The sequence below is a fragment of the Chlorocebus sabaeus genome, chromosome 12 (assembly GCF_047675955.1).
Source record: "Chlorocebus sabaeus isolate Y175 chromosome 12, mChlSab1.0.hap1, whole genome shotgun sequence".
NCBI classification, from domain to species: Eukaryota; Metazoa; Chordata; class Mammalia; order Primates; family Cercopithecidae; genus Chlorocebus; species Chlorocebus sabaeus.
In genome coordinates this window covers 5,876,030-5,892,522 of record NC_132915.1, presented here as the reverse complement: position 1 = coordinate 5,892,522, position 16,493 = coordinate 5,876,030, and the positions used below count along the sequence as shown (strand labels likewise).

At 43.1% G+C, this 16,493-nt stretch overlaps 1 protein-coding gene across 3 annotated transcripts in view; it reads right to left on the bottom strand.

Moving 5' to 3' along the window:
* The window catches only part of IARS1 (isoleucyl-tRNA synthetase 1), a 74,600-nt gene that overhangs the window by 25,467 nt on the left and 32,640 nt on the right, over positions 1 to 16,493 (bottom strand). For all 3 annotated transcript variants that reach the window (XM_007969739.3, XM_007969738.3, XM_007969737.3), the window contains exons 18-27: positions 15,377 to 15,460; positions 14,082 to 14,226; positions 11,943 to 12,063; positions 8,633 to 8,724; positions 7,128 to 7,205; positions 6,039 to 6,160; positions 5,513 to 5,615; positions 5,185 to 5,268; positions 2,691 to 2,865; positions 300 to 412 (exon numbers count right to left, since the gene is read on the bottom strand). In XM_007969739.3, the coding sequence (XP_007967930.2) occupies positions 300 to 412; positions 2,691 to 2,865; positions 5,185 to 5,268; positions 5,513 to 5,615; positions 6,039 to 6,160; positions 7,128 to 7,205; positions 8,633 to 8,724; positions 11,943 to 12,063; positions 14,082 to 14,226; positions 15,377 to 15,460 (1,117 nt within the window). The remainder of the gene's footprint in view (positions 1 to 299; positions 413 to 2,690; positions 2,866 to 5,184; positions 5,269 to 5,512; positions 5,616 to 6,038; positions 6,161 to 7,127; positions 7,206 to 8,632; positions 8,725 to 11,942; positions 12,064 to 14,081; positions 14,227 to 15,376; positions 15,461 to 16,493) is intronic.

The window sequence follows — 16,493 nt, the reverse complement described above, 5'->3', positions numbered from 1 at the left end:
ACTGGCTTAATTTCAGGTGTCCTTGACTAACTCGTCTTAAAGGGTTCATTTTTGTGTAAGCCCACACTTGGGACAATTACACGTAGAAATCACAAAATGCTTATGTATTCATTAAACAAATGCATATGTTAAGGGCATAATAATATATTAATTTAGCAAAGCCAATCTAAACCACATAACTGGTTTATTTTTACCCTGACAGAAGCTGTCAACACAATCAGGAAAGGCATAGGCAAATACTTTCTCCTCTTAGGCTCTTATCTCTTGGTAAAGAAATGTTCCAGGAAACAGAAGAATACCTGAGCATCTGAGTGCGCTTCAAACTGCGCAGTCCCACCTGTGGCCTGATCAAAGGTGTACATGAGGCGGATGTCTTCATCATGCAATTCATGGCCTTCCACAACAATGGTCCCTATGGAGAAGCAGCTACACTGTTAATCAGCTTCCCCTCCTCTTCAAGCTGCCCCACTACCTATGTATTATGCCCCTTCTTCATGAAAATTTCACAACAGCAAAGCCACAGAGGCTTCAAGAGATCATTTCCCTCTGACTCATGTCATGGTTGTAGCCAAGATAGGACAAACTTTCTATAAATTACACTATGTTACCTTGAAGACAGTTAAGTCATCACCAGTATCTATTATTTTATATAAATTCTCAGGTCCAAAGACATGACAAAGCTAAGAGAAGGCACCAAGAGGCAACAAATGCTCACCATAAACACAGAGCAGCAGGACATAATGAAGAAAACACAGTCTTTACAGAGAAAGTGAACTTAGGTCCACTATTTGCTGGTTGCATGACATGGTGTTCTGGTACCTGCTGAGCAAGGTGTGGGGAGGCTAAAATGAGATGGGCAGTGTGCAGTACTGAGCATCACGCCTGTCCAGGGAGGCAGAAATGTGCACAGCTGCTGATGACAACACCCCTGCCGATAGGGAGGCCCACTGTCGTCACTGATGATGACCTTCTTGGGCTCTGAGAATCAGGGTGTCATTTTTATGTTTACTTTGTCACTGTGTTCTGAAGATGATCCTGTTTTCCATAAGTGCAGAACAGTCCACTCAGAAACTAGGCTTTCAATTTCAAATAAGGTTTATCTCAGGAATTTTTGATGCTTTGGCTATCTGGTGAAACAATTCAGATTTGTGACTTGAAGGCTCGTAACACTATTATTTTAATATTTTGAGTTGATTAGTAACTAACAGTAACTTGAGTTTTAGCTGCTAATGTCTTATGTTTTATTAATCCTATCTAAATATTTGGGGAATCCTAGGGACAGTTCCCCCAATTTCCTTAGCCACTCCTCTGATTTATGAATCCTCAAATCTTTCTTCTCAAGACATCTCCCAGCTTATGATCTTCAACTTCAGAGGAAGCCCTAAAAATAAACAGCTTGTGCCCCAGGATAGTTACAGGATGTCAGACAGCCACACTCAGACCATGTATGACTCTAATCATGGCAGAGTTGCAAATTTCTGGGCACCCTGAAATGCTCTGTATAGGGGTGGCAAGATGGGGCTGATTTCCCTTTCCTAATCCCATCATTTGGCTAGCTACCCCACACACTGTTTTTATATTACCCTACACTTTCCCTTTATAATAATTACCAAAACCATAATTATTTTCCCAAATCTTCAATGTCAGCAAGCATCATGAGAGTAAGGACAAAATCATCCTAGGCTCCAGGGATCCTCCCACTTCATCCTCCAGAGTAACTGGGATGGCAGGCGCATACCACCACACCTGGCTAAGTGTGCCCAGCTGTTTTCTTTCTAAACAGTAAGAATTATTTATAATAAACATTTTTATCAACAGGAAAAAAAGTTATTTAAGAAAAGGATGGCCGGGCGCAGTGGCGCACACCTGTAATCCCAGCACTTTCAGGGGCCAAGGTGGGTGGATCACCTGGGGTCAGGAGTTAGAGACCAGCCTGGCCAACATGGCAAAACCCTGTTTCGACTAAAAATACAACAATTAGCCAGGCGTGATAGTGCACAAGCTGTCAACAGTATCAGGAAAGGCATAGGCAAATACTTTCTCCTCTTATGCTCTCATCTCTTGGTAATCCCAGCTACTTGGGAGGCTGAGGCAGGAGAATCACCTGAACATGGGAGGCAGAGGTTGCAGTGAGCTGAGATCGTGCCACTGCACTCCAGGCTAGATGACAGAGTGAGATTCTGTCAAGAGGAGAGAAGAGAGAAAAGAGAAGAAAGAGGAGAAAAGAGAAGAAAGAGAAGAAAAGAGAAGAAAAGAAAAGAGAAAACAAAAGAGAAAAGGAAAGGATGTGAGTGATATTAAAAGTCAAACAGTAGCCTAAAAAATATCCTTCAGTTTGGCCGGGCGCGGTGGCTCAAGCCTGTAATCCCAGCACTTTGGGAGGCCGAGACGGGTGGATCACGAGGTCAGGAGATCGAGACCATCCTGGCTGACACGGTGAAACCCCGTCTCTACTAAAAAATACAAAAAACTAGCCGGGCGAGGTGGCGGGCGCCTGTAGTCCCAGCTACTCGGGAGGCTGAGGCAGGAGAATGGCGTGAACCCGGTTGGCGGAGCTTGCAGTGAGCTGAGATCTGGCCACTGCACTCCAGCCTGGGCCTCAGAGCGAGACTCCGCTCAAAAAAAAAAAAAAAAAAAATATCCTTCAGCCTGAGGACATGAATGGTGCCCTTGCCTATGTAGACACCTACCAGTCTTCTGGAATTGCTCCAGTTCCTCATTGCTCAACTGCTTGATGGACGTCATCACTGCCTTAAAGGCTCCCTTCAGACGCTTCCCCAGGACCATGTGATCTGGTTCTGCCCTTAGCCGAATGCCATACTTGTTTTTATCTGTAGACAGTGTAACTTTTCGAACATTCAATTCCTACAGTTAGTGCACAAGAGGAAACAAAACTGAGAAATGGAAACATATGTTACACAAAAACGTATGTCCAGAGTAGCATTATTCCTAAGAGCCAGAAAGTAAGAACACCTCAAGTGTCCATCAACTGTGAATGGATAAACAAAATGCGGCATACACATACAATAGAATATTTGGCAATATGAAGGACCAAAGCACTCAAACATGCTACAACACAAATTAATGTGAAACATTATGCTAGGTGAAATATGCCAGACATAAATATTACAAATTGCATGATTCCACTTATATGAAATGTTCAGAGAAGGCAAATCCAGAGACAGCAAATAGGTTCGTGGATGCCGGGAAATGGTCAGATATTGAGGGGAAAATGGTGTGTGAATGCTAATGAATACTGGGTTTCTTTCTGGGATGACGAAAATGTTCTAAAACTGTGGTATGGTTGTACAATTCTATAAATATGTTTAAAAAGCAGTGACTTGTATGGTAAGAAGAAAATGCTTGTTATGAACATCTATCAAGACAGTTGAGCCTAACAGAAAAAGGACTCCAGAACCAGAAATATAAACTTCAGCCCTCAGAGGTAACCTCTGTGCAAGCAATTTCAGAGTACCACAAGGTTAACTATCAGCTAAGCAGAAGATCAGTTAAACAGAACACTTCATGCTTCAGTCATGCTATTGAGGATTACTGATGCAGCAGGGATGGTGATGGTGCAGTAGCAGATGGGAAAATGAGAACAACAGCTTGAAGCAAATAATACGGAATGTTTAGTTTTGCCATGATATTTGGCTACATTAATTAATCTCACTTTAAGTGAAGTAATTAATTTTTAAAATTTTCAGCTGGATGTGGTGGTACAAACCTGTAATCCTAGCACTTCGGGAGGCTGAAGTGAGAGGATCACTTGAGCTCAGGAGTTAGAGACCAGCCCGGGCAACATGGCGAAACCCCATTTCTACAAAAGCCTGTACTATTATGCCTAATCTCAGCCATTTGGGAGGCTGAGGTGGGAGGATTACCCGAGCCCAGGAGATGGAGGCTGTAGTGAGCCAAGATCACATCACTGCACTCCAGCCTGGGTGACAGAGTGAGACTCTTGTCTCAAAAAAAAAAAAAAAAAAAAAAAAAAAAAAAATTTATATTTTATGCATATCCACAGATACTAATTTCAGAATTTACAATCTAACTTTTGGTTTCTAATATTCTCTGGAATTTTCAAGCAACCGAAAACCAAATATAGAAATTAACGTTTTCTACAATAATGATTTTAAATATTACCTGTGAAAATAAACAATGAAATTTTTAAAAATACTTGTTTTGTATCATCACAAAGAAGATAAGGTAAAACATATTTGTTTTTAAAACATCATGGAATAAAGATGTTTTAAAATATCATGGAATAAAAATGTTTAGGAAAACAACTGACACTATAATCTAAACTTTGACCCCAAAACTCCACTTCTGGAATCTATCCAATATCCACACACTGATATATGCATATATATACACACATAGCTTTTGTTTGTAATCAGAAACCTAAATTTCAAACAACAGGAGAGTAATTAAATAAATTATGAAGTAGCCAGGAAGTGAGACTCCAGGGAGAGATGCGGTGGAGAGGGGCTCACCATGCTAGTGCTTCGACTTTTACATGCAAGGTCACTTGTCACTTGCATAATTTGGAGGAACAAAGTTTCTTTAGTAGTTATCAAAAAGTACTTCAGAAGGCCAGGCACAGTGGCTCATGCCTGTAATCCCAGCACTTTGGGAGGCCGAGGCGGGCAGATCACTTGAGGTCAGGAGTTTGAGACTAGCCTGGCCAACATGATAAAACCCCATTCTCTACTAAAAATACAAAAGTTAGCTAGGCGTGGTGGTGAGTGCCTGTAATCCCAGCTACTTGGGAGGCTGAGACAGGAGAATTGCTTGAACCCAGGAGGTGGAGGTTGTGGTAAGGCACCACTGCACTCCAGCCTAGGTGACAGAGTAAGAGACTCTGTCGAAAGAAAAGTAAAGTAAAGGAGAAGGAAAAGGAAAGGACAGAACAGAGAAGAAAAGAACAGAAGAGAACTTCAGGGAAGTGAATGAAGATGATAGACGATAGGTAAAGAAATTCATTGATCTTGAAATATTTTTAAAAGAATTATAACAAATTTATGTTGATTCCAAGCACAGTGTAAAATATCATGGATTATTACATTTGTTATGAATATACTAATAAAAATAAATTATACGGTCATTATGTACTTTTGAGGATTTTTCATCAAAATAATGTTCTAAGTCTTTCTGTACTAAAAACAGACAAATCATCTACCTTACCTCAATGATATACTTCTCCAAAGACTTGATATCTTTAAGAGCTTCTGCATCTTGATGGATAACCACAATTTCTTTCAAAGGATACTAGAAGGAAAAGGGAGGGGAAAGTTCACTCAGCAGCCAGTCCTCTAAACTGAAGAAAAATGGAATATTAAATGTTTATTTGAATCTCAAGCTCTAGACTAGCCAGGCTGGGGTAGTACTAAGTCATTCACTCACTGCAGAAAAGGAAAAAGGCCATTGGTGGAAGCTCTCTACATTAAGAAAGCATTCCAAAGACTTAATTATTTAGGTCTGTGCCATGTAAAATAGAAGTAAAATTTCAAACCTTTATGGGAATGGTTTTTCGGTCTCTGATCACTCTTCCAAGTTCAATCACAGACTGCATCTGAGACATTGCACTCTCTGTTTTCCTGTCAATCAATTCTTCTCTGAGTGGCAGAGGTAGGAATACGAAAGAGATTAGATTTAAAAGGAGAACATTGAAGGTACTAGGCATGCATAAAAGAGGAAGAGGGTCAGGCTAGAGAAGGGTGGCTAGGCCCTCCTGGTGAAGCCCCAGGGTAAGGGCGGTGCAGTACCTGCCGCTCAGCACCCGGCACCTCCCCAAGGGGCCCCCATAGGTCATGCCCACACCCCATCTGCTGCAGCTCTACAAAGGGGTTCCACACCAAGCATCCCTGCTACCATGTACCAAAGTGGGCCCCATCCTGCAGCCTGAGGAGTTCGTGTCAGCTGGGGTGGGAGCAAGGCACAGATGGAGCTGAAGCAGGGAAATGCCTCCTCTCCCCAACATGCCTAAGCAAGTCTCCCCTCCTTGGCACAGGTGAGACTTATTTCTATTTGATTCCTACCGAACACGGGGCAGCATGAGGTAGTGGATGCTGAGTGTGTCCTTGTCCTGAACAGAAACAGGGTCAATCAGCACCTTTAGATTCTGGTACATCAATTCAGTGAGAAACGGTGTGTAGGGAGCCTGTATGAACACACAGGACATCATGTCAGTCATCAACAACTTATCTCATTTATACTCAGAAACAACTAAACATGTTAGAGAATGACACAGTAATATGCACCAAAAGGGGCATGAGGCTACAAAACATGCTCAGTGAATGAGAAATGGCCTCATATCCCCGAAGCATAGCTGCAGGACTATAGCTAGAAAAACCCAAAGCACCTCTAGAATTCTGAAGGATGTCTAAAACAGAAAGAGGAGCACCTAATGATGTATCAGCCAAGTCAATATGCACAGAGGACTGACTGTCCCAAACCTCAGAAACCTCATCTGTAAACTGGGGAAAATATCCCCTGCTTCACAGGATGAAGGTGATGAGATCAAGCATGGAGAGCACCAGGCACAGGACCTTGTACAAAGCAGAATTTTGTTCGGTTAAGGAATAAATAGGAGCCTTATAACATGGAGTAGCAGAAACAGAATAAAAAGAACTGAAGTTGGAGCCGTTTCACTTTTATATTATTTAACTAATATCTGACCTGATAGGAACATATATCAAACAACTATTTGCATGTTTTCCTCTCAATGCTAAGTTAAAGTATTTTTTTGTGATATATATATATTATATATTTACTCAGACAGGTATTAGCTGAAGAACCTCCCTGTTACTCACAATTATGGCAATCCACATTAAGATGAGCTATGTCTTACTTTGAACTGTAGATCCTCGTTCTAGAGCCAAGGGCCCTGACATATATTGTACTGCCCAAGATTGTAAGAAAGAATCTAGTATTTCTTAGTCCTTACTTAACATGTATAAAGCTAACAAGATTTCTGAAAAGGAACTAGAGCTATAAGGTGTTATAAAACTTATATTTCTATTTTTGGCAGAATAATACAGGATAGATAAACAGAGGATACTGCAGCAAGTGGGTGCCGAAGTCAGCCCATAGGCCAAAGGGCACTAGAAAGAAGGCAATCATCTTACCATAAGTCTGCAAAGAGAAAGCAGAACACTAAACAAGGTTTCTAGGGCCATGACACAATCCTCCATCCCATTTTCACCCTAATGAATAAAAAGGAGACATAAACATTAAACTGCTAAAGTGTTTATCATTAAAAAAATAAGTTTATTAAAAAGAGGCAATCTTCAAAGAGCATGCAGCATACAGACAGGACAAGAGACAGAGAAAGGGCCACAACCACAGGCCATCTAGGGTCGGTGCCATCAGGGTGGCCCTTCAGGGCAGTGCAGGAGGCCTGGCCAGGATGTGCACCTGCTGTTCCACTGACTAACCCCACCTGAGGTGAGCTGACAGGAAAGCAAAGCCTAACTGTAGGACCCGAAAGCTGAAGGTAGAATGGATCTACCCACAACAGACAGAAACAGTTGCTAACTGAAAACTTTAAAGTACCTTTAAATAAGATTTCTTATGTTAAAAAAGTATATACTGTGTATTAAAAAAAATACCAATTCATTGTAGGAAAAACAAAGATAATAAAAAAATTTCAACTATAACTAAGTGATCCAGAGACAACTACTGTAAGCATCTTAGCATATGTCCTTCGAGATACATCTGTGCAAAAATGAAATTACAGTTGTGTTGAAGGCTTTTATTAATGCATTTTAAGACGACTGGCCAGGCACAGTGGTTCACACCTGTAATACCAGTACTTTGAGAGGCTGAGGCCAGTGGATCACCTGAGGTCAGGAGTCTGAGACCAGCCTGGCCAACATGGTGAAACCCTGTCTCTGCTAAAAATACAAAAATTAGCCAGGCGTGGTGGCAGGAGCCTGCAGTCCCAGCTACTCAGAAGGTTGAGGCAGGAGAATCGTTTGAACCCGGGAGGCGGAGGTTGCAGTAAGCCGAGATGATGCCACTGCACTCCAGCCTGGGCGACAAGAGTGAAACTCCATCTTAAAAAAAAAAAAAGGAAGACATATCTAATGGGTAGTGGGAGCCTTCACTGGGCCTGCAGTAAAGAGACCTTGCTCTCTCTATTATGCATCATTGTTATTTACGTACCTGGCTTAAGTCCTGAGACCAGGACCTACGCTCTGCTCATCCTAAACCCCCAGCAGCTACAGAGGAGTTCTCTACAGAGCAAATAACTGACTCCCTTGTGGTAAAAGGAAGTACCCTTCTCAATATTAAAGCCATATCTGCCAATATTTTAATAAAATATTCACATGATTTTGAATTTTAAGAGGTCTGCTCAGTGTAGTCCTGCTTGTGCCCTGACATTCTCCCTCCAATATAACATGTACATAACTGTGTTGTGAAAATAATGCAAATGACTTTTAGAACTTATAGATCCCTATCCCTCAAATGACAAATATAGTTAAAATGCAATGTAAAAGGAAAAGAAAAACAAAGCTTCAAAAACTGAGAGCATTTGAAAATGTTCCTCTCCCTTCTGGCTATTCTCATATTTCTTCTACTTTCAAACTTCATACACTTTTTGCTTTTCCCAACAGCAGTCTGCACTTACCTTTAATCTTCTGCGGTTCATTCTAACATACCAATTGGTCAGAATATCCACAAACTTGACCAGGCGAGGAACCACAGTATAAAGCCTATAAGCTAAAAGTAAGACAAGTCAATCAGGCAGCAAGTGGGTTACCAGGCATCTGGGGTGGGGAGAGGGCTGGATACAACAAAGAATGGGCAGCTCCTTCCATCCGAGGGCCTCCACTTACTAAGGAGAAAAGAACCAAAATGAAGCAATCACATAATGACTGTTTGTTGAGGATGTGCTACACGGCAGTCAGGGTGTTTAGGGGTGCACACAAAAAAACCACCATGTGAGTCACATGCGAATTCCCACTGGTCAGTGAGAAAAGGCAAAAATTCCAGTATGTGTGGATCAAAGTCCAAGGCTGCCCACTACACAACTGTAGGAAGTGCCATTTACACAGAGTTGTGCAATTTGACAGCATCAACAATGCCCAACTTCTTTCCATTGTATTATACTGTACTTCAACTAAAAGTCAAAAAGCACAAATCAGATGCTAAGAGGCACAGCACGGGCCAGTGATCTCAAACAATAGCAATTTTGCCCTGCGGGAAACATCTGTCAATGTTTGGAGAAACAGTTTGCTTGTCACAACTTGGAGGGTGGCATGGTGCTACTGGAATCTAATGGGTGGACCCCAGGGATGCTCCTCAGTTATAATGCACAGCACAGCCCCACCACAGAGGATCATCTGGCCCAAACTGTCCACAGGCTGCAGCTGAGAAACTCTGACGCAGGCTATGAATAAAATAGAGCTGGCCTTCTAAACATTAAAACAGTTGAGTAAAAACAGCAACAGAGGGAGTGAAGGTCTTGAGGCATTAGGAGGATTTGAAGGGTTCCCTGAGAAACTCAGAGATCAAGTAGGAAAGAAAGGGTGTTTAGCCAATTGTATCTGAGGCAAGGCTTATTTTAAGGATTCTCATTCACCTCCCCTTTAATTAATACTCTGTTGCATAAAAACAAACACCAAAAACAAAAAGAGTAAGACCAATACTTAGAAATAAATACAACTTATAATAATGCAAAGAGTCCAGGGAGTGTTAATGAGGCTTTTGGTCTAGGCTAAGAGATGAGAAGTTGCAACAGGCAAAGCTGCTCTCTGTTGCTTTTCACAAAGACCAGAATTCAGGTGCCAGTGGACTGAGCTCCAGGTCAGAGTTGTTAGTTGGCCACACTTTCTTCCACAGGTGATTTCAGTAACTAAGTCCTGTCTAAATGATTTCTAGAGTTCACAGCACTTTTTATCTTCCAGGAAGCTCAGCATTCCTATGTTCTGGTTTCAACTCTGAGGGAGTAAATGAAACCAAATGAACCCCACATACAAAGAATAAACACACAACACACGGGGTAACAGCAGCAGCCACTACCCAGGCCACCACCACCCTGTGAGGCAGGTCCTCTCACACCCACAGTGCTGCTGAGGGAGTGGAGGACACGAAGCTGACAGGCTGGCAGAGCTGGGACGTAAACACGACCCACAAAACATGGCTGCCAACCTCTAGTTTCCAGGCAGACCAGGCTCCAGCCAGGATGCACACTCTCCAGACCCAGCTTCACAGGAGGTCATGGCAGCTGGTGCTCAAATATTGAAGGGGCTCGGGCAACAATCCCCACGTTTCCCACCCACTCGTATCACTCAGGAGGGAAAAGCAGACACAGGTGTGAGCATGTCTGGGGAGAGTGTGCTGGGCTCCCAGTGCCCTCGCCAGGGCAGCAATCAGCCTCACTCACTTCCATCTTCATCTATGTCTATTTGAGCAACAGCTGGACTGTTGTGATCCTTCCACATGTTTAACAAGGTGGATAAATCCTTTAGCAGTCTTTTTGTGCTAAGTGGGGCAGCATCGCCCACTCCAGGGAGCAGCATGTGGCCGTATCTAGGCTAATGGTGAAACCCAGGTCTGTGGCGGCCACTGCTCCTGCCCAACAGCAGCAGGAACCACAGAGCCCTGTGAGGGTGGATTTGCCTTGCCCTCTTTGGCCCTCATTGTGACCCAGGGCCTCTGCCCACCCACTTTAACTGATTGAGGTGTCCCAGATTTCTCACCTGGACCTACGGTTGTGACTATCTCAAACCTTAAGGAAGTCAACGTAACGTACTTTTTGAATCTCTGTAAAATTACCCAACAAACTCACTGTTGTTAGTTAATAGAAATACAGCAAAATGTCCATTTCATTATTGCTCTTCTGACTTTTCTAATTTTTCTGGAAAAGAAGGGGACTATTTAGTAATGAAAATAGACCTAAAAATAAGTTATAAATGCATTAATAACAAGTATTATTTATTGAGTACCTATTATCTGCCAGCTACTTTATGGAAATCGTCTCTACTCAAGCCTTACGAACACTACTGGGTATTCTGCAGATAAAGAAAATGAAGGTCAAGATAGAATGAGTAACAGTGGCATCTGATGGCACAATGGGGTGATTACAGTCAACAATAATTTCTTGTACATTTAAAAACAACTAGAAGGGCATAATTGGGATGTTTGCAACACAAAGATATGATAAATGCTTGAGGTGATGGATATCCTATTTACCCTGATGTGATTATTACACACTGTATGCCTATATAAAAATATCTCCTGCACCCCATAAACATATACATCTACTATCTATCCATTTAAAAAAAAAAGGAAATTGATGGTCAGACTTTAGGCAACTCTCTGGATTGGGAACAAGTGGTAGAGCTGGGCTCTAGACCCATGGCTATCCAGCTCCAAAGCTCTTCTGTGGAGTGTTGAGACCGCCAGGACACCCCTAAACACAGAATTCCCAAGGGCTTTTTTTTTTTTTTTTTTTAAAGACGGAGTTTCATTCTTGTTGCCCAGGCAGTGGTGCAATCCCAACTCACTGCAGCCTCCGCCTCCCACACGGTTCAAGCAATTCTTCTGCCTCAGCCTCCTGAGTAGCTGGGATTACAGGCACCTGCCTCCACGGCCAGCTAACTTTTTTTTTTTTTTAAAATATATTTTTAGTAGACACGGGGTTTCGCCATGTTGGCCAGGCTGGTCTCAAACTCCTGACCTCAGGTGACCTGCCTGCCTTGGCCTCCCAAAGTGCTGGGGATTACAGGCATGAGCCACCACACCAGGCCAGAAGTCCCCAGGGCCTTGAAACAAAGACATCACGACAATTAACAAGCCTCAACAAAACTATATGAGAGGTAAAAGGAAACAGTTAATTTTCTGTATCTCTCAATATTTCCACTATTAAATATCAAAAGGGCAGTTACAAAGAGAAGAGTCCTTATTCCTGGGAGGACAGACCAAGAGAGACTCACCTGCCATTTCAGTTTCAAAGAAGCCAATGAGAGACTGCATGAAGGACAGGATCCACCGGTCTGTAATGTTGGGGCTTTCTCTAACAGTGTTCTCATTGTAGAGAAATTCTATTTCTTCCTCCTAGGAATGAACAATTAATGAGACACTTGCACACTTGGGAAGAAAGTTACTATGAGGAAATAAACTTCTTAAATCACTTAAACAAAAAGAAAAAAATCCCAGACCCTACTGGCAATGTGAATTTCTGATTTTTAGCAATATTTTCAAGATAAGCGCCAATGTGGGACATTAACCCCTCAACTAATTAATCATGTTTTTGAGTAAACTGAAGACAGTTTAGGAAAACATTACTTCTGTGCACCAAAGAGTAATTATGAATTGAGAGATACTCTAAAATCTTGTCAGAAAGTGTAGGGTTGTTACTTTAAACCTCAGGAAGGAAGGACAGTAAACCTGTCTAGCATTGAATGATTGTCCACAAACTGAAAATGAGTACTGGAAAACAATTTCCATGCTAAGGCTGTTCATTTTACCCAGAATGTTCTATCCCACTCCTTTTGCTTTGCAAAATCCTCCTTGATCTTAAGTCCTTGCTCCACAAACAGAACTCACGTCCTGCTTTGTTTCTCTGGCAGCACCACAACCAGGCTGGCAGGGCAGTGATAATGTGACTCTTCCTCTGGGTTTAAGCCCCTGATCATGGAGTCTGTGTCTTGCTGGTATGTTCACATGGGCCCTGGCTGTAGGGAGCTTTGACCCCGCCTGTATTCCTGAGTCCCACACCAGTGGAGGCCTGCAGAGTGCACCCGCCCAAGGACTGTGGGCCCTACTTGGCAGAGAACCACATGCAGAAAAGGTGGCAGGGCTGCAGAGAGGAGGAAAGCTGGGACCCTGGGGAAGATGACTGCCCTTCTCAATTCCTGGGGAAAGGCTACTCTGAGAGCCTCAGGTGAACATGTGTTCTCTTTAGCAGAACAACCAGAGACCAAGGAGAGGAGAAGGAAGTGACCTGCCTGCTGGAGTGGGATAACAAGAGTTCATTTTTCCAACCAGCTTTTTGAACTGCTCAAGCAGGAATAACATCTCACTTTCATTCAACAGTTATTTACTTACAAGCAATTTTACTTGTAAGGTGCTGGAGATCAGATGCGCAGTATCGGATCCCTGACCCCAAATCAGGTCTTGAAAGCCCACACAGGAACATGTGCAATGAAGGTGATGATGACCCCTGACAGTGGTCAGTTGTGGGGCATGGAAGGTGGCTCTAGAGCCAGGGCTTCTGAGGTGAGAAAGTAATCCCGCGCGTGGAGGCAACTGCCTTTGAAGTACACTTCCACATATCTCACGACTGTTATTTGTGACCCTAACAACCCACTGAAAACTCCATCAAGAACTGCTATCACTCTCAGATTAGCCCAAATGCCACCCCACTGAGGGGGCTTCTCTGACCAACCATCTCAAGTGGCCAGCCCTAGCTAGCCTGTGACTCCGCCTTCACTGGGTGGTCTCTCTAAAAGTAGCTGACTCTTTACTATCTCTCCCAATTCCCACTCCACTGGTTCCATAAAGGGAGGAGTGTCTCACTCAACATGGTGTTTCTGGAATCAAGAACCGGCTGACTAGGCTTGGAGCGTGGCTCATGCCTGTAATCCCAGCCTTTTTGGGAGGCCAAGAAGGGTGGATCACCTGAGATCTGGAGTTCAAGACCAGTCTGGCCAACATGATGAAACCAAGTCTCCACTAAAAATACAAAAAATTAGCCAGGCATGCTGGTGGGTGCCTGTAATCCCAGCTACTGGGGAGCCTGAGGCAGTGCCTGAACCCAGGAGGCAGAGGTTGCAGTGAGCCGAGATCGTGCTACTGCAATCCAGTCTGGGTGACAAGACTGAGACTCCGCCTTAAAAAACTGGTCGACTAAACAACTATATGACATAACTCTTTTGCAGGCTAGGGCCCAAGGTCTCGGCACAGCCCGGACTCTGGATCCCTTCCGCACCTGCATGTATGACCTCCCCATGGCTGTAAGTTACCCCAGCATCAGGCAGCAGAGAACAGCAGCCCTGAAGTCTCTCACAGTTTGGTGAAGGGAGCGCTATGGAGACTCGGCAGGTATACGTGCAGCCCCGTACAGCCCATACCTTCTGAAGCCTCAGAACGTTCTGGATTAAGAAGCGATAGGCATTGTACCATGGGAGCAGTACATCCTTAAGGACATCCCGCACACCCTCCTCTTTAAAGCGGAGGTTTTCTGCTCTCACCACAGGGGAGTTAATCAGATACAATCTGGAAGAGGGAGAAAAATTAGACAGAAAAGGTACTTAGACAGTAAACCAATTATTACTACTTGACATATTGAGAGAGCAAGATGAAAATCAGTCCTATTTTCTACAAAAGGGGGAAACTATAAATACTCTTTGAGTGGTCAATTTAAAACTCACAAAACTCACTCTCACTTTCTGTAAGAGACCTACCAAATTAGAAAAGGTATATATAATCTGACACCAAAATATGGCACTGTATAGCACACAAATGCATCTTATGCCACTCTCACTGCAGGACCAATGGGGTACACCAGCACTAAGAGGAAGGCTGGCCTGGTCCTTGTCAAGAGCCACTGATTCCCTCCCATGGACACGACCTGCACATCCACTGCTTGCAGAGAGAGGGACTCACAAGGAGGTGCCTTCACACAGCACAGTCTGGACATCTACTGGCCAGAGCTTAGGGATACTGCTAAACATCCTACAAAGAATTACCACCACAAAGAATTACCCAGCCCAAATGGCCAGGAGTGCCAAGGGTGAGTCTAAGAGACAGTGGAGAGTTGGGAGTGAGCTCCACTCATGGCTCCTGGGCAGCACAGGTACTGTGTGAAAGTGCTGAGTCACAGGCCTGGGCACTGGTCTCATGCCTAGGACATAGGGATGCTGAACAAGATCTCTAGGTCCCTTTCAACTTGAACACTGTGATTTCATGATTACAGCTACCTCAAGCAGTGGCTCTAATGTCTCCAAAAGCTTTTTAATATTACTTTTTTATTACCTCTAGCATAGATATATCTCATATGGCTCTGTAAGCACAAAAGTAAAATAAATGATGAAAGAGAATTCTAACATCCACAAGACAGGGAACCTAGAAAGAAAGTAAGGCAGAGGCAATCAGCATCTAGCCTGGGGAGGACTTGGACAACTCAACAACACCCAACACAGGTTCTCTTCCTCAAATAGACCTCTAGTTTAAAAATTTCTTTATTATTTAGAAAACTATTTTGGGGGTTTAAAATCAACAACCATACCAACACAACATCCAAATAACAGAGATATGTTGCTAAAAACCTAACTATAAACCAAATCTAAGAATAATGACTAACAGTATAGGAGATGCTTACATAAAAAAACAACAGATACACACAAGGCAAAGCACTGGTTTGTACCTGAGGGCATCAGCACCATACTTCTGGATGATGGAAACTGGATCTGGATAATTCTTTTTCCGTTTGCTCATTTTTTGGCCATCACTTGTAAAACAAAAGGGAGATGCCAATTAAGTAAGTCAGTATTACATATAACCTTGATATAAGGATACAAATCATTTGCAAACAGGAATATACAAAAGGAAATGGGAAGAAGTAACTTAGACAGAAGTTAGTGCTAACAGGCCGGGCGTGGTGGCTCACACCTGTAATTCCAGCACTTTGGGAGGCCGAGGTGGGCGGATCACCTGAGGTCAGGAGTTCAAGACCATTCTGCCAACATGGTGAAACCCTGTCTCTACCAAAAATACAAAATATTAGCTGGGTGTGGTGATTCATGCCTGTGGTCCCAGCTACTTGGGAGGCTGAGATGGGAGAATCGCTTGAGCCCAGGAGGTGGAGGTTGCATTGAGCTGAGATCGTGCCACTGCATTCCAATCTGAGTGACAGAGTGAGACTCTGTCTCAAAAAAAAGAAAGAAAAGCCAATCCTCTCAAGTTAGTTACCGTATAATTCTATTTATATAACATTCTGGAAATGACAAAATTAGAGATGGAGAAAAAAACAGTGGTTGCCAGGGATTGGGGATGACAGTGGGAAGGTAGGAGGGGAAGGCAATGTAGGAAGTGAGCCTTTGATGTTGAATTCATTCAGTAACTTGACCATGCTGGTGGATACAAGACCCTACACATGTGATAGCTGTATACACGTTAATGTGCATAAGCCAGTAAGTTTATGTAAAACTAGGGAAATCTGAATAAGACTGGTGGGCTATATCAATATCCTGGTTGTGATATATACCATAGTTTTGCAAAATATGTGACCACTGGGGGAAACTGGGCAAAGAATTTAAGGGATCTCTATTATTTTTCATGATTGCATGCAAATCTACAATGATCTCAATACAACTTTTCTTTTTTTTTTTTTTTTTTGAGATGGAGCCTCACTCTATCACCTGGGTTAGAGTGCCCTGGTGTGATCTTGGCTCACTCCAATCTCCACCTCCCAGGTTCAAGCGATTCTTGGGCCTCAGCCTGCAGTAGCTGGGGATACAGGTGTGTGCCACTGCACCCACTAA